Source organism: Streptopelia decaocto (genome assembly GCF_964273445.1).
Source record: "Streptopelia decaocto genome assembly, chromosome: 6".
Taxonomy (NCBI): Eukaryota; Metazoa; Chordata; class Aves; order Columbiformes; family Columbidae; genus Streptopelia; species Streptopelia decaocto.
In genome coordinates this window covers 51,098,428-51,124,760 of record NC_138660.1, presented here as the reverse complement: position 1 = coordinate 51,124,760, position 26,333 = coordinate 51,098,428, and the positions used below count along the sequence as shown (strand labels likewise).

Sequence of the window (26,333 nt, the reverse complement as noted above, 5' to 3'; positions counted from 1 at the left end):
AAAATAATAAACACTAGCACTGACCTAGCACGTGCACCTTAGGTTAAGTCTTGCATCTATTTTGGGTGCCTTTGTATTTGGTAAAATGGTTCAGTGTGGGCTTTCTGGGGATGCAGCTTTTTTCGGCATGCCATGAATGTTCCTCTGTCTCCAGAGAGGGATGGAAAACCTCATAGCTGTGTCAGGGCTCAGGAGAGCTGCCCTTGCCTCTCAGGTTCTGTAAGAAGACACAAGGGTCTCTTTGGGGCTAAGATGGCTACAGCTTATGGATAAGGTCTATGGAAAAGAGCATCCCTGCAGGAAGGAGACTGCTAGAACAACAAATTCCTGAGGAAACTGAGGAATCCCATTGTGCAGATCCTGCAGAAAAAGTCCAGGTACTGTGTGATTTGCTATATTTCTGGAAATGCCATTTCCAGAAACTTTGAAGAATGGCCATATCAGAATTTTCTTCTTTTCAGTAGTGTTATCCAAATGCATTAATTACATCCAGTTTTAAAAAGGAAACGTTTAGTGATTTTTATGATCCTGGCAGAACTGAGCTCAACCATTCCTGCCATTTCTCACAGTTTATGGCTTTGCTTTGGGCATCTTGGGCTTTACAGTCTACCCAGTGACTCTTAATCCAGATTTGGCCACAGACACACTCCAGCAGACCACATGGAGCTGGGAACAGATATGAGTAATTCTGCCAAAAGCTGCCCTGTAAGCCAGTTGTATCTCAGTGCTTTGAACTTGGCAGTTGCTGTGCAGGAAGTTGCTCTTTCCAATAATGTGTTGCAAGAGAGGAAGATGAAAGAGCCTGAGACATTGCTGTCTCCTGTGCTGGAGTGACGGCTGCTGTCTCCTCCAGCAGGACTGGGGTCCCCACCTGGGATCCAGCTCCAGACTCGCTTAGGCAACCGGACCACTCAAAGGTACGTCACAGAGATATCTCTAAAGTACAAACCAAATAAAGGGATCATGAGGAATCCCATCCTCTGGGTCTGTGACTTCTCTGGAGGAGAACATGAACAAAAACAAAGATAGTAAAAGAAATGAGAGCAAAAAACTCCAGATGATTCTTTTTCTCTTGTATCCTTTTATTTTTGTGCTCTTCAGGTAGTGATTCTGGGCCTTCAATTGATTAGGCCATTCATTTCCTTTACTTTGGATGTGGGCTTAGGTGCCCAGGGCATGTTGGGTGCCTGTGTCCCACTGGCTGCTGTAGTAGATTAATTGCATGATTCAGCTTTACTCATTTCAGAACTGGCTCTTTCTATCCTGAGGCAGACCACAAATTTAACCAAAGGTGTTTCCCATATCCCAGTTGTATGGAATTTTTGTCCACAGAGATACTAAATTCCAGCTGTTGAACACTTGCATGGGTCAGAAAGCTTGGGCTAGAAGGATAATGCATCAGCAGTCACACAAACACATATACACCGATATTTTCAGGTCAGGCTTTCTCATCTTTACCCAGGCTGTGCTGAAAGGGCCATTGAGCAGTGTTGTGAATCTATTCCCCAGCAGTGGCAGTAGATTGATTTGTTTATTTCTAAATCACAGTTATCAAATTTAATAGCACACACTGCTACCAAAAAGAGACTCTACTACTTATGCCGGCTGCTCTTCAGCCCAGCTATTCCCATGGTTATCTATCCCTTATTTCCTGCTGTAGTTTCAGTCAGTTACTTCTTATTCTAGTCTTCCCAACTAGTTGGAATAAACAATCCCTGTTCTCTTTGTACTTCTGCCTTCACCAGTGATCAGCTCCTCCTGTCATCTTTCCTTCCATGAGAGCTTGCTTTGTGCTACATCAGAGCAAGCAGACAAGCAACCTGTAAGAGCAGCTGAGACTCACCCAACTTCTACTTTACATTCTTTCAATCAGGCAAGAATGAAGCAAATTTATATGTAAATAGCAATCTTTAAAATCCAAATCATCAACACACACTAGATTCAGGGGAGGGTGGGTGGTCAAGGACAAGATGGACAAAGGAGCCCACATTGGCTTTCCTTCCTTCTTCCATAACTCAATTGCACCGGAACACCCAGACATGTGGTGTGTATGCTCCAGAGGTGCCGTGTTCAGGGGACAGTGCACTCCAGGAGCCTGCAGTGATAAAACCAACACGTCAGCTGCATTCCTGGGTATGGTGTGCGGGGAAGAGCCACTCTGCTACTTATACTACAACTATTGTAAAGGGTGAAGTAGCTGTTGTTTCTGTAGGTATTTTATTAATCTGTTCTTTCCAGATGGAAAGCCTCCCGGAGCTGTTCTGATGCATTGCCACATATTTAAATGAACAGTATGTTACGTTTTTTATAGCCACAATGTGTCCCATATGTACAACTCCATCTTCAATAATTGCTTTTGAAACAATATTTAAAGTAACTCAATTTGCCTCTCAACATAATTTTCATCCCACAGGACTAGCAGGACATGATATGCAGCAGCAGAAACATTACCTTCTTACCTTTTCAGATAGAATCCTGATATTCTTGAACATTAAATACCAAAAAATGTAATGTCTAAGTCATGTAAGTATTTAGTAGGTGTGCTAGCATCACGAGAACCTTCCCAAAATAAACTAGTGCAGATAAAGTAGAATTACATGTAACTAGTGCTAGGACAAAGGAAACCTCACATTACTTAGGGTATTCTTTTACTTTACATTGAAAGTTTATGTATTCCAGCTCTTTGGCAATGTTTAATGTTAAGGATTCTGCTCACATACCTGAATTAACTTGGAAGCGTCAAGCTCTGGGATGGAGTCCCAAACACAGCATCAGTGAAGCCACGCAGCCCAAAGCTGCTGATGAGGTAGAGTTTCTCTTTTATCAGCTCTGTGCAAACTTGCTCTTGGCTTCCAGCAAAGGCTTTCCAGGGGCTTTTCACCTACAATGCACACAAGGTTTATGACAGGAAGAAGTGGCAGAGCAGATTTAATCGGGTTATGACTGGGTTCAATATCCCAAGATCATGCTTTAGAATAAATATCCTGAATAAATGGCTTCACGAGAGGAACATACTTGATGGGATAATTTTCAGTTATAACTAAAGAGCTAAAAGGAAAAAAATACAGAATAAATATACAGCATAAATGCAAACCTTTTGTTTCTTAAGATGAACATCCCTCTATAAAAATCTGAAAAGATACAGGCATAGGTTTGTTTTTCCAACGCATGGTCTCAGACATTGACGAAGCTACTGCATTCTACCAGTCAACCCAGTTGTGGTGGATGCCCTTCAAGCACCCAGTGACTGACACCATCAGCTGCAGGCTGGCTGGCTCCCTGGAAAGCAGGTTGTTAGTTGAGCCTTTATATGTGTGATTCAGAGACACAGTCTTCCCTGTTTTCCCATGCTAGCATGTAGAGTAACTTTTAGCCCACTACACAAGATTTACCTTGTATCTACATGTTTAGCTGTTGTTCTCACTAAATCTATGTTTTGAAGCATTTATTTCTGAGAATTGCAGTGAAGATTTAGTCAGTAGGCAGAGGTTAACAGCAGAGTAGGATTTGTTACAATAGCAACAAGCTGACAAACAAAAATAAGCATCAGAAATAAGGGAAATGGTAGTAGAAGCATTTTTTGCTATGATCTGGCTGCACGCTTTTGGAAACAATTGCAGCTGATAAGCGCTTCAGTGGTTATAAATGACCACAGCGTTCCTCACAAGCACTGCAGCAGGCTGGGTCTAGTACACTGCCTTGGACAACTGCAGTTCCTTCATCACAGGAGGATCGAGGAAATCTAGAGGAACTGCAGTATAAAGAAAAAATATTATAAAAACTAAGAATTTTAAGTGAGTTTTTATTATAAAATGATTATCAATGCCCTTTTTTATATCAAGTTTCTAAGATCAGAATGAAAATCACTGTCACCCTGCATAAAGACAATGGATATAGAAAGGGATCAGCAACTCTTACACTCTAAGTAACGTGCAGAATAAATTGAGAGAAAGAGAAAATAAATCTGCTTTCAACATCTCTGTGGAATGATTACTTCTGCAATGGATGTCTAAAATGTCTAGTAATTTTCATTTCTATGTCTTCCTTTTCCCATGTAAATTAGTGAGTAAATACCTGCATTGATACAGTCAAGAAATAAAATATTAAAATAAATCCATTTACAGTAAAGAGACCTGGCTGAAGCATTTTCAGTGAATTATCTTTCTCTCAAAGGGATCAGAACCAAAACATACCACAAAGATACAGTCACTTATTTATTTAATACCCAAGGAAACCAAGGGGATTTTCTCATCACTCACCAAACAAAAGAAGAACCCACAGATCAACACCAGGATTCGAGTTATCCCATTCTGAGCATTTCAATGCATCCCATTAAAGTTGTTGAGAATGAATACTGTGACTTGTAAAGCCATCTTGACACAGCTTTGTAATTTTGCAGCCATGGCTAAGAACTGACACTGATATTTGCAGTCCTGTGACTTGTGAGTTTTGCTGCTTATTTAATTAAACTTTTAAAGGATGTGGAGCAGATCCCTCTGATTTTTTCTCTTGCATAGCTCATTTTATCAGCTCCGTGTGTACCACTACCATCTACTGGCCAAACCAAGGCTGTGTTTCCAAGCACCAAGATCAACCCTAATTCATACCATCTCAGAACAGTGTAATGCCTGTGAATTTGCTCCCGATGGTTACTTAGACATGAGGGGCTGCATCAGATCGTAAAAGACTGGTACTGGCATGCAGGGGTTTAAAATCAACATTCCACTGAAATATTATTATAGCTCAAGAAGAGGTCTCTAGTTGTGACTCAGCCACAAAAGTGTGTGTGCATATGCAAAGACAGGGGAAAGATGGAAAGGAGGAGGTAGAAAGATCCATGTGCAGAGAATGGCAGCACTGCACCCAGGAGCTGGAAAGGGCTTTGCTTAGGAGTCGTCTCCCACTTACAGCCTCATGCCTCAGTCCTTTGCTCTGCCCCGTCATGCTGCATGTCTCCAGCACACATATGTTCCCACAGCAGACTCCTGTCCCGCTGGGATGTGACAGCTGCATCAGGCATCTCTGTCCCCCAGAGACATGCTGCAAGGACTGCTAAAGGGACCAGGGGGTAGATTTTCTCCTGAAACACAATCTGCAAAAACAAGCACACATACATTTTTTTTTTTTCTAAACCCTAATACCTGCTAGACAAGATTTGTCATATGTTGGTCTGAATATATCTATCCCTGGTGGGGATACCCTTCCAGCCCCAAGCAAAGGAATGGCATGAAAACATCTAACACTTTCCTTTCAGTGAACACATTCGAAGAAGTTGGCGCAGCAGAGGAAAACCCTACATCCATTTGCCTGCTCAGGCTCTCGTCAGCCCAGTTCTTGAACACAGGAATTACCTCTGTACTACCGTGGAAGTTACTGCTCTGCAGTCCATGTATCTCCACCTCATTTGTGGCAGAAATGAATAGACTCCCATACAACACAGCCTCCACAGTCTAGCAGGAAAATTCCTCCAGCCCATCACTTATCTCTGCTGGCCCCAGGGCTACAGGGAATGGGCAGCAGGCTGAGAGAATATCCATGCATCAGTGCCATGCTCCAATCCATCATCCTTACTGATGGTGCTGTGGCTCCTTCCTGCTCCCAGCACCTCCTGTGCACATCATAGGGCATCCTCATCTGTCCGCCTGGGAAACACTGGGGCCACCATGTGTATGGAGATGTTCTGCAGTGCCCATGTCTAGGTCCAGTCATGTAGCCATAAAGGAGGCTGGTGCAAGCCGTCCCTCTCCTAGCAGGACAACTTCCAAAAACTGGGGACTGCTCTTATGAGACACTGAAGTCTAGCAGCTAATTAAAGATGGGGAAAGATTCAAGAAAAATTACAGCACAGAGAATTATTATTCACACTTTAATTTTCCAGTTGAAATAATACAGTGAATCGCACTGCCAATATCATCAAGGTCAGCAGTAAAAACATAGTCACCACATACTTGGATCAGGAACAGTGAAGGAGACCTCTGATTAAGGGAAAACAATTGAAAGCCGTGGGTAACAAATTCCAGAGTGAAGACTAGAAAAAAAATCAACTATTACATTCTTGAGTGAATACTACCTGCAATTGTAAAAGTTAAATGGTGAAAGATTTTAAAATAAATATTTAAGGGTCTGTTCCCTATAAACCATTTCAAAATGGGAAGAAAATACTGCTTGAACTATTTTTCCCTTAATGCAAGATCATCTAAATCAGAGTCAATGTGAAGCAACAATCACTATTTTGAGGTTAGAGTTATTTATTATACCATTACCCTTCAAATACATTTAAATGATTACAACACACATAAAGAAAATGTGATAAAATACCTGTGTCAAGTTTCGTGGAAAAAAATAAAATTTCATTAACCACATCAAAATCTGACAAGAGTCTGCATAACCAGTAACAGCATTGTAGCCTGATAAATACATGTCCCCAGAGACAACACAGCTTACTCCCACCTACAAAAAACATCCTGCAAGCTCCTCTGCTTGCTGTACTGTAAGAAGGCAGCATTTACACCCTTGTCAGTGAATGTGATAAGGGGATTTGTTGGTTTAAGTTCCTCCTACTCCATCTTAAATAGATGACATTCTCATGGGAAAGGGAGAGATAGTCACAGTCTTTTTTCTTGGTGGTAAAGAAGCTATCACAGTTCATATATATAAAAAGCAGATTATCTGCCAATTGTACTCAAAAGTCACAGCCCACAAAATCTAGTAGTGGACTTCATACAAAACAGTCCCATAGAAAAATCTAGAGGACTAAACCAAAACTTTTAAGCCATCACCGAAGACTAATGCATGGGGTGAAAACATTAGAAAGTCTATTCAGAAAATATATTTATATTTTATATGACAGAAAATTCTCAGATTATGAAGTTGTGATAGCTACACCCATAGAAGTTATGAAAAACATTAAGTTGAAAGTTACATTGGGATCAAAACCATCTGCGGCCTCCCTGAAAACGTTTTTGAATGGTTCTGTAAACCAGCAGAGAAATATTCTATGTACGAAATAATTTTCAAAAATAGCCCTATACATAATTACAAGAGGAACAGGCAATTTTTGTTTCTAGAATTGGCCATGTGAAATCTAACTAAAGGGCAGTCATACATTCCTTTGCATGTGCACAAATACTGTGTAAAAACATTTCACTTGGCCTTAGCTGCTTGCTTAATTCTGAGGAACATACCTCCATCTTAGGGCTCTTGCAAAATTGTTAGAATGAGTCATCTTAAAACAAGCAAACCAACAAACCCAACAATAAATGTAGCCCTTTGCAGAAGCTTTTAGAGACTGAAGACACAGTAAGTCCACTCTGAAGTAACTTGTCAGACTAACCATTTGTTTTTCCACACTGCAAGAAAAATAAAAATAAAATCCCTGAAAATCTTCCAGGTATTTTTAGAGACGTGGGTGGAGGACTGGTTAGGGTAGTAGGAGTCCCGTGGAGAGTAAGTGTTGCTGTCCTGGGCCACCATAACTGAGGTAGCACAGAGACCTGAGCTGGGTCCTTCACAACCATCAGCCTGCAGACCAACTGGTCAGCGAAATTTACCTCCTTTGTTACCACCATAATACAAACACTGGAAGTGAAAAAGGACCTTCTGAGGGTCTGCTACATGGAGTTACAGGACTATAGCACCCTTTGGGAAGAGCAGTGTGGCTCTCCCATGTATTGTCCTTGGCTTTTGAGAGCAGGGTGTCAGAAAAGCATACACGAATACTGCTTGCAGAAATACTCTAAGTGAACAGTAAAGCAATTTATCACCATAACTTCAGCAAGATTTATAACAATTTTTTTTTTCTTCAAATGAATATTGCCCAAAAGTCTTTAAAAGAGGTTAATAGGATTCCATTTCTGAAATAACCTAGGTGAGACTTCACATGGTTAAATCTTTAACAGGACGCTGGATGCATCTCAAATGAATATATTAACTTCAGGATGACAAAGCCCACGTGACATTCTATCTCTAGACTAATTTATTTTACAACATAAACTAGGCATCATGGGCTAAACTACCAAAGCTCTGGCACTCCTAAGTCAAAAGTGACTTCATCTCTTTTCAAGGTTGGAAATCCACCCGGCAAGAATCCACTGTCTGAAAAATAACTGTTCATTTTGCAGAAGGAATCAAAAAAAAAATCTACCTCATAATCCTTGGAATACATTTCAGAGTTCCTAAATTCAAGGCTACATTTTAATGCTGGCTCATGAGCAGATTTTGCAATGTATAAAAACAAAACACAAAAGCACAAATGTTCCTGGAGAAAAAATCTGCATGAAAATTTCTGCTGCTCTGGGGCCTTGGACATGACTGCTCCACGTGAGCAGTTGAAGGTTTATGGTGTGGGAGTATGTTCAGTTCCTGGCTTGTCCCAAAGGAGCCAATTTCTCCATGGTTCTGCCTTGCATTCCCACCTCATCCTGCACAGAGGAAAAGTCCTCCAAGGCAGGGAGCCCCTATGGCATTCATACCCATGGCTGCGAGGGTTTCTCTGGATATGGGTACCCCAGACGACTGCCAAGAAGGAGAAACTACTGTAGGTTGTGGAGTTTCACATGGAAGATGTGACCACTTGCTATTTCGGATCAATTAATTGTTGTCACTTCTCTCAAAATCAGAAATGAGGATGCTTTCTTCCAAAGCAGGACCATCAGAGTTAATCTGTGGTAAATAGGCATTTCTGACCCATAGTATCCTGTGGAAGAGTTGGTTATTCTGTTTGTACAGACACCACAGAAAAAGGGAAATGGCAGCCAGCATCACCAATGTCACGAGAACTGCCAGAGCTACAAGCCCTTGGTATGATGCTGAAAGGGAAGGACAGAAATTGTTATTAAGCAAATATAGCTATAATTATATATAACTCTAAATATAAACATATACATGTTTTATGGAAAACATATTATTACTACTTATATGTCACACGTTTTAAATTACAGGTTTAACAGTGAGAAGTGTTACCTCACAAAATATCAGGTCAAAATGTGTTATTATTCCTTATTAAAAAAAAATAAAAAGTACAGAAGGAACTTACCATTTTCAGAGGGTTCTGTAGCATTGATATCTGAAATAGAATCCAGAACTGTCACAAAATTACCCACAAAGCTAACAAAAGTTACTATATATACTCAGTGTAAAGCTGATACTGAGAAAACAATCTACCTAAAACCATACAAGTGCAGGCTGTTCTTTTTCTAATTTGGCTCATGTTCCAACTGGTCAAGTTAGACATGACCTAATATGTTATCTAAAACCCATTAAATGTGGCAGAATATATTAATTGACATTTGTGCAAGGACAAACAGCAGTATTTATCCACTTTTTGAAGTACAAAGGCATGAGCAGAACTGGGCAGCGGTAGATTAATCTAGCTACTGGGCCCAACAGCTACTTGAGCATTTTGGGTGGGCTCTGGGAACACTTCAGCTCTCACAGACCCATGTTCCTTTAGACCAGGAGTGTCAAAATCATTTTCACCACAGGCCACATCAGCCTTGAGTAGCTACATTTACACTAGAGTAGTTACATTTATTCAGTCCTAAAATTACATTTGGCCCTTTGAAGGCAACCACAAGGCTGATATGGCCCCCAGTGAAAATGATTTTGACACACCTGCTATAGACGTGGTGGCTGTGCAGCGATGCTGGGCTGCACCTGCCCATCCCATGGGGTCTGTGGGGCTCAGCCTGATGCTCTGCCCACGGCTCACCCACGCAACAGAAAGTCCACCACCATTGGCAATAATGCAACGGCTGCCCAGGTTCCTCAAAAGGAGGTTACCATGGCTGGTTCTTTTTTTCACAGGTATTTTTTTCCTAGTACCAAGGGACAGAATTATTTAAATGAAAACTAAGAGCAAGTAAGCAAGCAACAAGAAACATGTAAAACAATGGTTATAAGGACGCAACTGCCTTATTTTAAGGAAGCACATACCTGCATCCATTTTACATACAAATCCCTTTTTTTCTCTGCATGGAGATAATTGCCAGACTCCATCTGCGGTCCTCAGGCTGACACAGAAATTCCCTTTGAGATGATCAAATTCAGGCTCCCTGATGCCCCAGTTAGAATAAATAAAAGGGGAACCATCAAACCAGGAGACTGTCTGATCTAAGGGCAGAAGTTATAAATCATTATAAAATATCACAGTATTTTGATAAATCTCTCTGTTTCAGTTGGACTTATCCTCACAAAAAAAAATACTGTATAATGGAATGCCAGGATTTTGTCAGTTTGGCCACTATATTACTTTTTTTTTCTTGAAGGCTTTAAAAAACGTTCTATGCAGCTGATACAGAATACAGCCTGCCTGTAGCGCTTCTTTAAGAAGAAGGTAAAGGCATTCACATGCATGTGTACATATTGAGTATTCAGAATATTAATAAGTAACAATTACAGCAATCTTGACTGGTTTTACTACATTATAAACAGATAATAAGCAGAAAAAAATCTCAAAAGATAACAGTGTTTTGGATGATGCTTATGATACTATTAAAATAAACAAAAACCAAACCAGATTCTTACATGTAGTTTTCTTCCACCCCAAACTTACTGTCTGTAACAAGCAGGATGTTCAACCAAACCGTTTGTACAGAATAACCAAAACCGTGCAATTCTTCCAAAATGAAGGCATTTTCTTCTTCATCTTGAATAGTTAGAAGATTTGATCCTACAAATTAAACGCAGAACAAATTTTCAAACAAACCATGCCATTAAAATGTAACATTGCATTTCAAAAAGTTAATGTTATGAGACTTAATTGAAAAGTTTGAAAAGTCTGGTTATATATTGTAAGTTCTTTAATTTGAACTTAATGTGAAAATGCTCAGGCTGATATAAAACTGTTCTCTCATGATTTTAAAACAAGTTTGAAGGGGAAAAAAATAATTTTATGTGTTATTCCAGAAATCAATACTTTCACACTGAAAGGAACATTTTTGGATGTATGTTGCCTCCAACTTCATAGCTGGCTTATGAGCTCCACTATTATTATCTTGAGCTACAGAAATCACATGCTGTGATTTCAGTCATTCACAAAATACATTGTTTTTTTCTAACATATCGTGATAACATTTCGTAGCTACAAAATAATCACTTACTTTGATTTTTGCAGACTTCATATGCAGTATCAAAATTTGTGCCCTGCAGAACTGTGGAAAAGCTGTAGCAACTGTTTTTGAATTTGACCCAGGGAACAGTTTTCTCTGAACACAAGTCTTTATAGGCAGTGAGTTTCTTTTCTGTGATAGAAATAACAGCACTGCTTTATTGGCACAAGAGCATACGCATTAATACAACATTTCACACACTGTTTTGGATTAACACTAGTAACCATGTCATCGTGTTATGCCTCTGTTTTTCAACGTGAAAACCTAGTGGATGTATATATTTGTATTAGAAGAGTAAAGCCGGTTTTATTTCTGATCAAAACCATTGCTGGTTTGCAACAGCAATATCAGGGCAGCGTGATGGGTACTGACGTGCAGAGGGAGTTATGAGCAAACCATGGGCACAGCAGAGCACTCTGGGCTGCGCAGCGTCCCTCAGAGGGCTAAGGATTTCCCAGCACTGCAGAGCTTCTCTCCACGAAGCTGCACAGAGAACTTGTGCCAAATACCACAGCACAGAGGGGGATCGCCCGCCAGAAAGCAGCAGCCGGCCTCTCGGGCATGCCCCGTGTCCCTCTGCTTGAGGACAACTCTACAAGCTCACTTCACAACGCCCAGCCTCACTTTTTGTCAGTGCTGTACATTCAGCTGCGTCACCTACAGCCTCACGTGCCTCCTAATTTGCTGCAAAACATGTTTAAAAATTTAAGTAAGCTTTAGGCTATATACGATTACAAAACTTGACAAACAAGTCTGAAAATCAGTCAGTTTCATTACAAAAACCATGCTAAAGAATGATTCCTGTCTTGAAGGATTCCAACACAGCTTTCTTCTCAAGAGATCCAAAAGCTATAATAAGCTGTAGGCAAACCCCTATTGATCAATACCACCAAACAGGAACTATTTTAAGAACTGAATGCTGCCACAGACTCTGCAGTCCTGTCCTGAATGGAGCTCCAGATCTGAATTCTGGATTCAGATGAAGCCCAGGTAATTGACAGAGTGTCACAGGAAATAGAAGATATTTTAGGACACAGGAAAATATTATTATCATTACAAAAAAAGTTGCAAAATCTTTTATGTGCAATCAGAGAAGATATGACTCTAATTTTTCATTTTGCTCTAAATGCTTCCCTTCTCACATCCCACAGTTAATTGCAGCAAACTGAATTTATTTCCCTTCAAGCTAGGTTATTAGCAATCATCATTTCTCACAGATGTGCTCACCAAAGAGACAGAGTAAGTAATTTTCCTGTTTTTTTTTTTCTATTATGAAAGTTCTCTCTCCATTCTCCTAGGGATCAGACCTGATGGCCAATATTTTATGGGGGAAAAAATAGTTTCACAAATAGGAGATAGAGCAAGGAAATGCCAGGAATATACTTCAGTTTTGAATAATACTATTATAACTTCTTAGCCTCGACCCAATTAATTTCCTTTCATATACTTCCACTATCAATACACACATATGCAGCTGCAAAGATTTCATATAAAACTTTGCTCTGACTCACTCGGTGGCACATGGCAAACTGCTCCTTGCAGAAGTCGCTCGCAGCTGGCACTTCTCCAGTGCCCTGAAGTATCCATGTAAACACAGCTGCCAAAGGCCTGGGACTCGTCGTCTTCCCAGGAGGTAAACAAAGACCTAGTTCCATCCGACCATTCAAAGTTAAGACCATTCTGCCAAAACAAATTTCAGATTATCTTTTGGATGTGCTTCAGCACCACAGAAGTTCATTTTCTCCTGGTGGCATCCTCACCAGATATTACAGAATGTCTTTTATGTTTCTGAAGGCTGGGTAGATCCAGAAGGATCTACAAAAGACAGATCCATGGATCCTCTTCCAGTTTACTTCTGGGAGACCACAAACTACATCTAACCTGTTGTTTTGAGCAAGTAGTTATTTGTGTCATTGAGCAACTACAAAAGAAACTACATAGTTTCAGTGTTGACACTACAAGAGATTTTTTTTGTCTGTTTTTAAACGTTTTATATGGCTTTAAGTTTTCTATACTCATTGCACCAAACTGGCTCTCATTAGAATTATACATTATGTTGCAATAAAATGGTTAAGGCTCAAGCTTTCCAGGGTTTCATTTCCAGACACAAACTTCCTGTGACTTCAAATGACACAACTCAGTAACTTGTTACCAGAAAATCTCCTTTGCAACATCATATTTATAGCCAGGGAGTCCACTACGTACGTCCGCAGTGAAGAGCCCGATCCAGTGGTCGTACCCCAGCCGGTTCACAATGACCGTGAGGAAAGCCTGGTGATACTGATCTGCAATGCTGACCAACTCCGCACCATTTGCCATGCAGGTTTTTAAAGCTGAAGGCCACGTAAAATTCCCACGTATTAGTTTATACGTTCTGTTTCCATATTCTAAAGTATCTGGCACAGGGTAAATTTCTGATGCATTGATGACATATCCGGATGTGTCTGTTATAAACAGAAAGAAATGATTTCTTTATTTATTTTTTTTTAAACAGACAGCTTGAACACAGCAGAACAGCTCCTAAAAATCAGAATATCCTTAAAAACAAATCTAAAAATTACAAACTCTTTGGTTTCAGGAAGGCACTGCGAATTTTAAAAAGACAGTGACTACTAGAAGAGAATCTGAAATTCCATCACAGCACAGAACTCATCACAAGAGTGAATGATTTTAGTGTATAACAAGAAAAAAAGAAAACCTGGATGGAGTTAGTTACACTGACTGTTTCTTTGAAGGTCAGTAAGAAATCACCTGCGATGTGAGCACATCCAAATGCCCAATAGCAGTGGGCTGCAGAGTGCTCTTATCCCAGATACCTCGCATGTAATTTAGATTATCTCTTTTTTTGACTCATTATTTTTAATGATTTCCAAAATTAGTTTACAGCACAAAGCCTGGCCTCACAAATAACTGCACTGGCACAACCGAGAGGACGACAAACTGGCACAAGTAAGTGCTTAGGAGCGTCTTCAGCTCATGTTTATGCCAGTGTAGGGAAGATTACAGTACTGGCACTTAAAGATAAATCCAGTGTGCCTGGAGACTCAATGTTCTTTTTGATGGTAAACTAACACAGCACTGTTGCAAAAAATGAAAGGAAGAAGCAGACTTTTTAGATTTAAGAAATAAACAGAGAGAGTCTCCCATGAGGAAAAAATCAGGAGATACAGACCATCTCCACACCAGCCCAATCTGTGATGCTGCTGCACTCACTTTTCTACAGGAGGCAAATGCCTTTGCTAACGTGTATGAATGCCTGCTGTATAGTTTAAATAAGACTATTAAAATAAAGCAATGCCTCAGTTTTAATCCCATCTGTCAGTCTGGATTAATAACTTCTGCCTGGAAAAATTCTCTGTGATTACAAAATGGAGTGTTCATTTTATGACTAAGAGAGGAGGAGTGTTAACAAGTATCTTAAAATAGTAAATTAATTTATTATTTGTCCTTCATAAATAATTTAGAATTATAGATTTCTAAGCAAGAATAAGTTCTGCTCTTGAGCTAACTGAAGTACTCTATTTTGTTCCAGCTTTCGGTGTGTGCCACTGCTTTAAAAAAAGGCAGGAAATGCAATAAAATGCTGACACAATCCTAACTCAAGCGTCACTAAGAGCCCAGAGCCCAGTTCAGATCTCCTGCTGGTTTATTTCATTTTAGTCTCCTAACAAAAAAGGGAGACAGGACGTGGACAGGATGGCAGAAGCAAAGCATCGGCTCCTCTTTCCAGGAACTGACACATTTGTTTGGACATTTGAGCAAATTTAACAGTTCACTACTGCCAGCAAGAGGCTGTTTCACTCCTCCTTTCCTTGCTTCTCTGCTCTTCCAGCTGCATATTCCCATACACAAAGAAAAAAAAGGGGAGGGGTGGGGGGGAGGAAGAGGGAAGTTTTCTGCTGACTTAGCAAACTGAACTGCGGGATGGTTAGGGAGAGTGCCTTGGGTGTCACTGGGGAGGCAGGACGGTCCCTTCACCCCCAGGAGCACTCTGCTGTGCGTGGGGTGGGCAGCACTGAGCCCACAGGCCACTCTCATGTTCACCCAGCCAGGAAACCAGGAGAGGGTCCTGAGCGTCCCACTGCACCCCTGGTCCCCCTGCCCAGCATCCAGCAGCCCGGCCATCCCAAGGCAGCAGTTTTCTTTCCTGCCTTTTAACACCTTTTCCATCTGCCTGAAGCAGCAGCAAGGGGTTAAAATACAAACATTCGGGAGGTAAAGGAATCAAACCAGCAGGAAAACGCTTGTTTGGGGTTTTTTCTACACTAAGTGCAGGATTACTCCAGCACTCCCTTCAACTGTAGTTCATAATAAATGATGTCAAATACAGCTACGGTTTGCCAGAGCCACACGTGAACACTGCCCAAAGCTTCTGTTTATTCTGCTCCCTCTCCCTCGCCTCCCAGGCACCCAGCAGGACAAGACTGCCTCCTCAGAGCCAGGGCTCGACTAAGAGGCGATATATAAAGTTGAGCCATGGAAAGCCACCCCCACAGTAAGCACAGCATCCAAGGACACTCCTTACGGGCTCACATTACAGCCCTCCCTCTGCTTTAGGGTTAATCTTTTGCTGCTGCTCTATTTTAGTACCGGGCTCTGGCAGCCGCCCCCGGGGATCGAGGCTTGAGGAAACCAAACAACCCGCGTTCCCCCAACGGCTTCGTGCTTCTGGAAAGGGAACTTGATGGTGACAGAATTAGAGAAGTGTGAAAAGAAAAGCCAAACTGTTTGATCGGCCAGTCAGTCTGCACTGCTCACAGAAATACATTTTCTAGAGTCTATTCTGGTCTACAAACAAAACAAAACAAAACAAAACAAAAAACCCAAACAAGCAAACAAAACCCCCAAACCAAACCAACAAACGAAATAAAATAAAAAAAAAAAAAAACAAAAGCAAAACCAAAACCACCTTATTTTCTTCAAAATTACCTTCCGTTTTGCCTTTTGTAATTTCATGTTGTTATTCTGCCTGCCATGAAAACATGAAATTTCATTTCTATTTCCAAATCTAAGATATGCAACAGAAAGCTCAAAGTCAGGAAGAAAATTTAATAACAAAATATTTTTTTCAGAAATTACTTCTTCATCACAGCTATTGATTTATTAAATAGTGTGGAGCTAGTCTGTCTAAATATCAGAGTAGAACTATCTTAGAAACCTTTGATGTTCCTGGTTTTATAGGCACCTATAACAAGCTGCTTCTAGTTGAAATTAAAATAAGATTAATTCAATATAATAAGAAAAGAACAGCAGCAAAGCAAAACAGAACAAAATCTTACCCTGAGGCTTTTGGCAGACAAACCCATAATTTTTCTCACAGTTTTCTAAGTACCATTTTCCCGTAAAATAAAAATTACGGTTATGTGATACCAATGTGCATAGTGGAAGTTGTTCATCAATGTTTGCACTGTTATAACGCTGTCTCTGCAATAAACATAGAACTTTATTAATAAAGACACTGCGTAAAAACAAAGCATAATTATTACATTAAATTTAGAAGAATAATTATCTGAAAGACACTGTCATAAATATTTAGGTAGAACAATGAACGCTACCGTAAATACAATCTGAAACAATAACCTCATAATAAAAAAGTCACAAGCTTTCACCGGACAAACTAAAATGCTAAGCCCAACCTGGACTAACACGGTGTAAAACAAGATATTAAAATATTAAATTCATAATCTTATTCCTTAACTTTGCTCAGACCCAGTTTATGATACTAATAATATAATTCAAACTTTGGTGCTTAAAAGTAAATGCAAGAGCATGTGACTGTAACCACAAATTACATAAATAGCTGTCTCAATAGTGCTTTTTTTTGCTACCTCTAGGTATGGCCATAAATCTGTGCCCACAGTTGTTCGAACTTGCAAAAATTAAGAGAAGACTAAGTTGCTGTAACGATTAGGCCTTGTCTTTGAGGTAGTCATGATTTTTACGGGTAAAACAACTTCCCACTGTCCTTAAACCCCCTGGAAATACTCACATCCACAACTTCAACTGGAGACCAGTTGGAATACACCGAAGGTTTTTCATTCAGCCATTTTTCATAATCATCACTCTGTAAACCTATCCAAACACTGGTTTTCTGTCCAAATAGATTCATTGTTATGAAAGCTGGAAAATAACACACAAATAAAACAGAATTAACTGGTAACCATTTAGGGATGGATGAAGTCTCTTCCAACAAACCAAAGCACTGAAAAATGTAATTACTAATCAATGACTTCACATAGTTACTAGGAAGTAAGAATACGAGCAGCGATTCAGCGTCATCTAACTGAGCAACTTTAGTATTAGCTCAGGGTACTGTCCCAATGAAAAAGCTTTTCTCAGTTTTAGTTGAAAATAAGATTTCTCAATTAAAAATAGCCAGTGAAATTCCTCCCACCTCCAAATAAGCAGTTTTACAAATCTATGAAATTCAACCACAGTTTTTTATGAATGAGGATTATAAAAATTTTTTTAATGTGCTAGCATTTATTTCTCTGACAGTTCAAGCCTAGTGCTATGCTTATGTGCTCCTCTGTAGATCATATTTTAAGTACTATCAAAGGACAAAAATAAGATTACTTTTACAACAGTGTGACATTGCATTCATAAGACAAAAATTTTACACAACAAATTTTTTAATGGGTATTCCAATTTTTTTTTAAGCTCTAGTGCATGGTAATAAGCACAAAAGAAATCATAGTGACTCCTCAAAACATAACTGCCATATAGCTCAGTGGATATTTGAATTTTTATGTTTTGGGAAACGGGGAAAGAAAAACACTAATTTGTTTAAAGAAGTGAGACCATAAGTAAGATCTGGGCAATCTTTTTTCCTAAACCTGTATCCAAGATGAAACTTTACTAAGATGAAATTTGATGTATTTAACAATATTTTCAGTACTCCACCTTGTTCCAGTTCATCTCCAGGGGAAGCAAGTGACGCATCATAGCTGCTGCACAACTCTTGTGCAGAGTACCAGCTTCTCAGATGCTCTGGAGCCTTTGGAATTTGTATCAAAAAGCACTGTTTCAAAAACAGAAAAAAAAAAAAAAAAGTGTTGGTTTTTTTTTTTCTCCAGTTTAAAAGCTATTTGTCCATCACTAGGAGTGATCACTAAAACATGTCACATGCTGTTATCGAAAACTACATGTTTCATTAGTTTCTGTCTTGCAATGGACCTTTCCAACATACTTGGTCTCAGTTTTCAGCTGCGATCAGGCTTGGATTCAAATCAGTTGTTTAAAGGCAAACACAATCTGGGTTAAATTTATCCTTGTAGTCACTGCAGTTTAGCACTGGGATAAAACCAACTACCTCAGTGCATATTGCTACTATGGAACATATGTATTTAAGAGAAGACTGATGAAATAATTGCCTTGCAACCTTCAATTGCAAATAGACTTTGATTTATGATTCCCTTTGACAAACCCTATTTGAAACAGCATCTTTCAGCGAATGCAGCAGTTTGGGACCATTTAGTACAACAAGGGATCAGAGATCTGTTTTGAGACCATGAATCACTCTTGGAATTGTCATAATTGGAAAAGAGAGGATGGAACAGGCTTTTTACAGCAAAAGTACAAATACACTTGGATAACTTTTGCATATATGAGTATTCATTTCCTTCAAGTAAAGTAAAAATGTTGACACCTTGTTAAGACAACTCCTGTGTGCAAAGCTACTTAATAGGTATAAACCTTTGCATCACTGTCAGTAGTTATAAACCTAAGGGCCCTGCTTTCAAAAAAGAAGAAAATCTTCAAATATTGAATACTCCTTAAGAAATCAAATTTCTGTCACAAGTATGAAATGCATTTTGAATTATCAAACAGTAAAAAAGAATGTGTTACTTTGAATCCAAATTGCAACCAGCCTTTGGGACATGTTCCGTGTTGGTTTTGGTCTTTTGGAATCTCTTTCTCTATTTTCACTGCAAAATTACGCTTACAAATACAGGGAAGAGACATGGTACAGTTTTCATCACCCCAGCGGCCTGTGTAAAAAGGAAAATCAAAGTTCAATACTTCCTTGAGAACTGGAAAGGCTTTTTTTTCCTTTGCTAGCTTAGATATTGTTAAACAGGTTATCCTTTAGTGGTTGAGTAAAACGAGATTCTGCATCAAATACATGTGGATATATTGCATTACAATGGATTTTATCATGCATGAGACTCATACTTTTATTCCAGTTTGATTTTATTAAGTTAAACGAATTCCTCTACACTGAGTCATATAACATATGCCTATATCATCATGTATTTAAAAAAATACTAGTTATGTAGAAAAAAGGAAAGGTATAGAAATGATGCCTTCCAGATAAAATAGTTTGACTTCCTTACATTGAAAATTGTTGGCAAGATCCAGGTGCTGACAGAAAACACTGACCTGCTGAATACACTCTGACCTGAAAATACATTTTTCAGTGGAACACAGTGCACTCGAGTTGTTGACCAGCTTTCATCTGCTGGCCAGCTGATGGGGAAGGGTGGGCGGCCCTTCCTTTTATGTGATACTAACTATAGTAACGCATTCAAAGCATTCAAAAGTCATGAATCAAAAGCCCAAGATGATGTGTGGGAAAAAAAGAAGGTTTTACATTTTTTCAGTTTGGGCACTTGCAGCTGGGATTACAAGAGTACAACTGGATTTTGGTTTTTGGCCGTCCTCACAAATACAAAGCTGAATATTTTCCTTTCCATAGAGCCTGACATGTATAATTTATCATATGACTTGCAGATCTTCAGAAAACAGAGACCGGGATGATAGAAATCACTGAAACCAGCAGCACTGTACATTTTTTTTAATTACTCTAGCAAACTATCGAGCTATATGATGATGTAAAGGTTAGCGACAAAACCATGGTTCCGAAGAATCTGTCAGCAGATTGGCTATAGAATCAATAATTAGGTAGAAACCTGAGTATTTAAAGTTGTGTGCTGATAGTTCATTAATGTAGGAATTAAAATAGTTCATTAATTTAGGAAAAAATATTGCTCATCCATTTGACTCATTTGATTATAAGAAAACTGACTCTGAAAACCAGCAATGTATTAATGTTTTTGCTGTGCCACGTAACAAGTAAAACTGAAGATTCAGTATCACTGGAATCTTTATATTTTGACATTAGAGTACTGAAACTATTAATATACTTTTAAATTCTATAACCTAGTCTCTGAGCATATTCATGATATTTTAATATTATTTTCTTAACCATAAAAGCAGTTATGCAAATTATACCCATGTAGCAGGACTACGTAATACAGGACCATGTAATATGGATTGCAATTCTTGAAAGAAACTAAAAAAAAACAAACAACCCATTTGGCCAACAATGGAATCCAGTCATAACTCCTGCTACAAAAGGAAACATAAAATAAACCTGTTTGTGATGAAATGAAGCCACATCTTCTCCCTGGTTTCTGCAGATGTCTCTCTCTCCCTTCATTCCAGTTCTGGTATGTTACTGGTGATTCATCTCTCCAGCTGCACAGAAATTTTAAGAGTGTAGTTATACTTTTTCGCATTGTTACTTGGAAATACCACCTTCAAACTGTTTGTAGAAAGCGCCCTTTTATTGACCAAGTTTTAGAAAAAGAAAAACAACAACAAGGTTGATATTCATATATTTGGAAATACTGTAACATGGAGGTAAAATAAGGGTAATATTTTCAGAATGATATTTACATGAGAACTTAATTTATTTCTTGAATATCCCACTCAGTCATCAAACCATTTTAGCTCATCAGACTGAACAGCAGCTTGTAACCATGCCAAGTACAACTCAGAGCAGCTGAAGTGTAGGTATTCTTACCGAAATTCATCGCTGAGGTTTTCTGCATGCAGTCCAATCCACCAGTGAACATCGCTATCCGATAGCTATAAAAAAAAAATGTTTTGCCATATATTTAACTGTTGTTGCCCTCTTATTAAGCATTAACAAACCCCTAAAATCAGGCTCTGTTTGTGTGCAGATGAACAGCATCTCTATTGGGTTCCAATGGGAAGAACAGGTGCTAAATTCTGCCTGTGTTAATTTATGTCACTTCAGCAAGGTTATTCACATAAGTAGAGCATGATTTAGCCCTCCATTTCCAATGGATGCTGATGTATCTTCTGTAAACTAGGAATTTACCATTTTAGGAATTTACAGCCTATCTGGCTTGAAAAGGACTGTAGTCTTAGTCCAGAATTTGTTTTTCCCCAACTACTAAAAATAGTCAACAGCAAATATTTCCTTTTGGCATTAATATACTGCTCGTTCTTAATGTTTCCAAAATGTTTTCTATGAACATTTACTGACTTCACATAGCTCATACAAGAGATTCCTAGAGATGCTTTCCAGACTGGTTGTTGTTCTCATGAAAGGTTCTAGACTTCCAGTCCTAAAGGATGAAGTATTATGGATAAGTCACAGAAAAATAATGTTATTCAAACAGCCACTGATTATTGCTGTGCTGACTTGATTCTGCCTTAAACTATGAATGGGCCTCACTTTCAAGGCTAGCCACTCAATAATTACAGTTTTGGGGTCTTTGGGAAAGAGCCAACAAAGGAAAAAAAAATGTTCTGAATATACAGGACACTGGAAAAGTCACCATGTCTCTGAGAAGCATTTATATTTTTCCAGAAAGAACTGAAGTGCAGGCTGAGTTGTGGCAGCTGTGCTGTTCTTGGAGCTATAGTTAGCATTGCACCAGCTTACAGCTATATAGCAATATCATATAAAGAAAATAGACGTTTCTGCTGAAGACACTCAGCAATGCTATGTGATGTTTTCTAATCACAGCACTCAGCCTACACACTACGGTTTTAAAGAAATAGTGAAAAATGTGTCGTTTTTGTTACCTTCTTAATTTTATTTTGAATAAAGGCTTGTTCACCAGAAGAATTTATTGACGCCATTCCACTGTGAAGCCAGGTACAGACAAACTCATAGGTTTCCCAGGTTGTAGGACTGACATGGAAGAGATATTCTGCTCCTTGATAATACGACCATGGCAGTTCTAGAAAACGAACAAAAGAGTCAGTGCTTGTGTAGGGGTAAAAACTTGTTTCAAGTGTCCTGCTTTCAGTCACACATCAGAGAGCAAATATACCACAGCTAACAGCAGGACCATATGATGAAAAAACACACTAAGATTAATTTTTTAAATATATATTCTATCCTGTGATATTCCAGTAACACTAAGACAGTTGTTTAGCCTTTGCAAAAAGGCAGTTTTAATGTAATGGAAAGGTTATCAAACTCCCTGGGTGTATTACTGGCAACATTCCTTTACCCACCCAAAGTTGTACCTGATGTTTCAGTGTTCCTGAACAGAAGAGTGATAGATTTTGATCTGTAGCAACATGTTGCTACAGAGTTCCTTAATGTAAATTTTTAACTCTGAACATTTTAGTTCTTTCTTTTTAACCAATGGCTTAAATTACATTTCCAGACTGTAGCGTTTCAAGATGTGAAAGAAGAAAATGTTTTCATACCAGATATGTACCAACTTGGATTCTTTGGTTTAACACCTGCAAAAATACATAAATAAATTAAAACATTGCTGATTAAGAATGGAAAGGGATTTCATTGAAATTGCTTTCTCTGTATGGTGAAAATTCAATCAAAATCATGAATATTGCTATTCTCATTCAGGGACAAAAAAAAAAAAAAAAAAGGAGTTAAACATGGACTAAAAACAATTACCACAACTACTAAGCATTTTGTAGCAACCTTTATAAATAAGAGCTTTGATTAACTACTGCTAGCTAAGTGCTAATCATTGCTATCCATTTTTAAACTGACTGCACATATTAGACCTGTTAACTGGCCAACAAACCCTTATGGCTACGTACAGCTTTGCCATGATTTCATACATAAGACCAATGAAGAGAACTCCAGATGGGGCTAAAAAGCAGGCTCTTAGATATTTTAGTTCCTTTTCTCTCCTGAATTACAAGTAATGGCTATAACATACAAGGTATGTTAGTTAGAATTTCACCTTTTGGTATTTTGCATATCCATTCACGTTTTTCATTGCAGTGTGCTGGAAAGACTGTTCTGTTTACTTTGAACACACCACAGTGTCTTGAGTCATCTTCAACATATTTGCTCTCCAGAAATGAAGATACAACCTAAAAATAGCGCATTCATTATCATTCACCAATAATACAAGATGAAGCAGTCAAAATCTCATTATGGAGAAAAAGGAAGGATTTGGAGATGTGTGTATGGTAAGAACATCGTAAGTAACAACTGTAGGACCACCTAAATTATGGTGGTAAAATAAAAAAAAAATAAGGTCCATAATCATGTTCTCACAGTGTCCTGTTCAACTTTCCCATCTTATATCAGACTCCTTTTTTTGTAAAAATAATTGAATAGCTATGAAACCCAACAATTTTTTTACACGATTAGCAGTGGTTACCCACAACTTAAAGCCTTTGCTTTGGTTCAACATGTTGCATGACTGAACATTGCACTGACATTCTGAAATTACTTAAATAACGATGGCAGAGCTGGCACTGCTCTTTAAGGCTGAAAACCAATTGCAGTTTAAAAACAGACCTTTCTTCAGTTGTTCAATGTTTAAATCCCAGGTAGTAACCATTAGTGTGGCACGTAGCACCAGCATCTTCGAAGGATGAAAAATCAAAAGTGGTATTAAAAAAAGAACTTAGCTCTGAATACAGGCACCAACCTAACAGTCATAGAACAAATAAAGTATGTAAGCACAGCTTTGAGGCTTTCCAATGTGTGTATGTATATTTATATATATATACACACACATATTTGTGTGTACATATATGTACGTGTTCACTTTACATATGCGTGGTCCCAAGCTAAACACAGCATGCTTAGCCGGAAAGCACACATCTGCACACCTTTATAATCTTACCTAATTTTGCAGTTGCAACTTTTTGTACAAGATGCTATTTTAACAGTAGTGTACTATTCATCCTATTATAACAATTACTTCAAGTGCAGTATGTGGGCATGAAAACCAAACAGCTTCCTGGGCTAGGTTTGCTCACAAGGCTTATTTTTGTGAACTTATGCTCAGATATGACTTGAAAGGTTACTGAAATATATAGTATATAGATATTTACAGGTGTTCCGTCAGACCACTGCCATGTCCCTCCAGAAAGCGGGTTTTTTTTATTAAATCCAATCCAGAATTGTCTTTCTTCTGTCCTATGATAGAAACAAAGAAAATAACATTTTTCATACACTTTTTTCTTAGCTATTCCAGAAGTTATTTTTTAAATCATGCAAATACTCATTTACTTTCTCATTGAATACAATATATCACTCTGTAATACATTTATTAACCTTTTAGTATCCTTGAAGTAAACTCTGGTTTTCCTACTAAAATGTTAAATTATATTTTTTAAAGATGAAAACATTTAAAATAAGATTAAAATTGTTGAACCTTCATTTGAATGGGAACTGTTAACTCACAAGAATATCATCTTGACATTAACAGTTGCTCAACATCTACTACAAAGATGATCTTCTAAAAGAATCACATTGTCGTGTTGCTAATATGCTTTTCACCCAGTTCTAAGCTCATGCTAGTCAAGAATAGAGAATTCTTCAGCCACTAGTAATGAGGATGGAAGAACCTAAATTGTAGATTATTGTTACATATGAGTATGATTAAGATAAATCTTGTTGGTGTTAAAAAAAGATAGTTACCTATCAAAAATTGTATATAATAAATTGTTCAAAAAAGTCTCTTCATAGATATGGCTAAAACTAGCAAGATGTGCTCCGAAATCCTGGCATAACGCTTCTGCTTCATCCCATGTTCTTCTCATCAGAACTTTCTCATTGTGAAATATCTGTAATAAAATAAACACTGCCATAAATGTAGTTGATTTTGGAGAGCAGTTTTTTTCAAAAACCCACAAAAATAAAATATTAGTTGCAGTTTTTCCTACAATAAAGCCATACATATTCCAAGTATAGTTCTGATTTAAGTCTTCAGACTTCCACTCACTTTCAAATGCAGTGAAGGTTGGTAAGAATTTTTGTTTGTTGTGTGAAAGAAATAATGGCTTAAAAAATATTTTACAAACCATGTATCCCTAAGCTGATGAAACCCGAAAAAGTGAAAGCAAGTTTGTCACGTACCTTGTAGCAGCTGAGCAAATTAGCTTCTGACTCCCATCCAAAATAGCAGGAACTCAAATGTTTTTGAAAAGTAAGTTCAGGTTCTTCGTAAGAACTGATTTTTTGCTTGCACAGTGACATTGCTTTAAAGTTCTTACAGCTTTTCACCTCCCAGTAACCAACAGGGTGCTGCCCCCGCATAGCCACACATCCTCCAGAATGACCTAGACACAGGAATAAGTGTTCAGTATGAGAATAAAACATTTGAATTTTGTGAATATTTGGTGAAGTGACTGTCTTATTGGCATCAGGTTGTGGATGAAATCTCCATGAACTTAAGCAGCAAATTCTCTGGTCCGCAACCAGCATACAGGCTTCTCTTGGCTGACTTGAGCTTGTAAAACGAACCATGACGAAGGATTCCTCTCACAAAATGCAGGAGATGAAATGCATTTTAAAATACTACTTTTGCAAACTGCAGTAGTAAAGCAATAAACGTAAAGAGTCCAAAACACAGAAGTAATTAGTGAAATGGAGCATCTCTTTTTCTGTGTCTATTCTCAGGTATTGCTAAGAGGTTTCTGTTTCAAAGGATGAATATCTACTTCATTTTCTTGTTTTCTTGGAATGTTTTTATTTGGATAACTATAAAACAAACAAAATCAAACAAGCAAACCAAGTATCAACAAACTAAAGGGGAAGAAGAAAAAATTTCCACGTGGCGTTTTTATTGCCAGAAACGTATCTAAGATATACTCACCCCTCTTGTTTCATATAAAACGCAAAATTACAAGCTGTGACTGTTACTGAACAAAATTCCTGACTTATATGCAATCTTTGCTGCGAGTCTCAAGAAGCCCTGATGGCCTCCTTGAAGAGATCATAAAGAAATGTATGAAAAACATCTCCAGAAAAAGAAAGTACTTTTTTTTCCTGATCCAGTCTTTTCCTAGTGACTGCTGCTGAAAGGGAGATCACCTCTAACTCTCAAGTTTTTATATTACTTTGTCTCCCCGATAGATGATGGAGAAAATGTTAATTTTCCCCCCACTGTACCAGGAGGTGTGAAGAGCCACATCCAGCATCCTGCCACAAGCAGGGAACCTGCAGTAAAGGCACCTGGGTAG

At 38.5% G+C, this 26,333-nt stretch overlaps 1 protein-coding gene and 1 long non-coding RNA gene across 4 annotated transcripts in view; both read right to left on the bottom strand.

The window, feature by feature from the left end:
- Positions 1 to 1,870: 1,870 nt before the first annotated feature.
- Positions 1,871 to 3,861, bottom strand: LOC309441009. Its single transcript, XR_014184305.1, has 3 exons — positions 3,095 to 3,861; positions 2,721 to 2,881; positions 1,871 to 2,095 (listed from the first exon to the last, which is right to left on the bottom strand). It is a non-coding gene; the product is annotated as an uncharacterized lncRNA (long non-coding RNA).
- Positions 3,862 to 5,847: 1,986 nt separating this feature from the next.
- Positions 5,848 to 26,333, bottom strand: part of PLA2R1 (phospholipase A2 receptor 1) — a 41,197-nt gene continuing 20,711 nt past the window's right edge. For all 3 annotated transcript variants that reach the window (XM_082055349.1, XM_082055350.1, XM_082055351.1), the window contains 19 exons: positions 25,228 to 25,430; positions 24,790 to 24,935; positions 24,201 to 24,285; positions 23,093 to 23,225; positions 22,587 to 22,622; positions 21,951 to 22,108; positions 20,917 to 20,981; positions 20,485 to 20,588; positions 18,957 to 19,099; positions 18,012 to 18,129; positions 17,098 to 17,228; positions 16,388 to 16,532; positions 13,314 to 13,552; positions 12,620 to 12,788; positions 11,100 to 11,240; positions 10,553 to 10,669; positions 9,934 to 10,110; positions 9,035 to 9,064; positions 5,848 to 8,807 (listed from right to left, as the gene is read on the bottom strand). In XM_082055349.1, the coding sequence (XP_081911475.1) occupies positions 8,590 to 8,807; positions 9,035 to 9,064; positions 9,934 to 10,110; positions 10,553 to 10,669; positions 11,100 to 11,240; positions 12,620 to 12,788; positions 13,314 to 13,552; positions 16,388 to 16,532; positions 17,098 to 17,228; positions 18,012 to 18,129; positions 18,957 to 19,099; positions 20,485 to 20,588; positions 20,917 to 20,981; positions 21,951 to 22,108; positions 22,587 to 22,622; positions 23,093 to 23,225; positions 24,201 to 24,285; positions 24,790 to 24,935; positions 25,228 to 25,430 (2,558 nt within the window). In that variant the 3' untranslated portion in view covers positions 5,848 to 8,589. The remainder of the gene's footprint in view (positions 8,808 to 9,034; positions 9,065 to 9,933; positions 10,111 to 10,552; positions 10,670 to 11,099; positions 11,241 to 12,619; positions 12,789 to 13,313; positions 13,553 to 16,387; positions 16,533 to 17,097; positions 17,229 to 18,011; positions 18,130 to 18,956; positions 19,100 to 20,484; positions 20,589 to 20,916; positions 20,982 to 21,950; positions 22,109 to 22,586; positions 22,623 to 23,092; positions 23,226 to 24,200; positions 24,286 to 24,789; positions 24,936 to 25,227; positions 25,431 to 26,333) is intronic.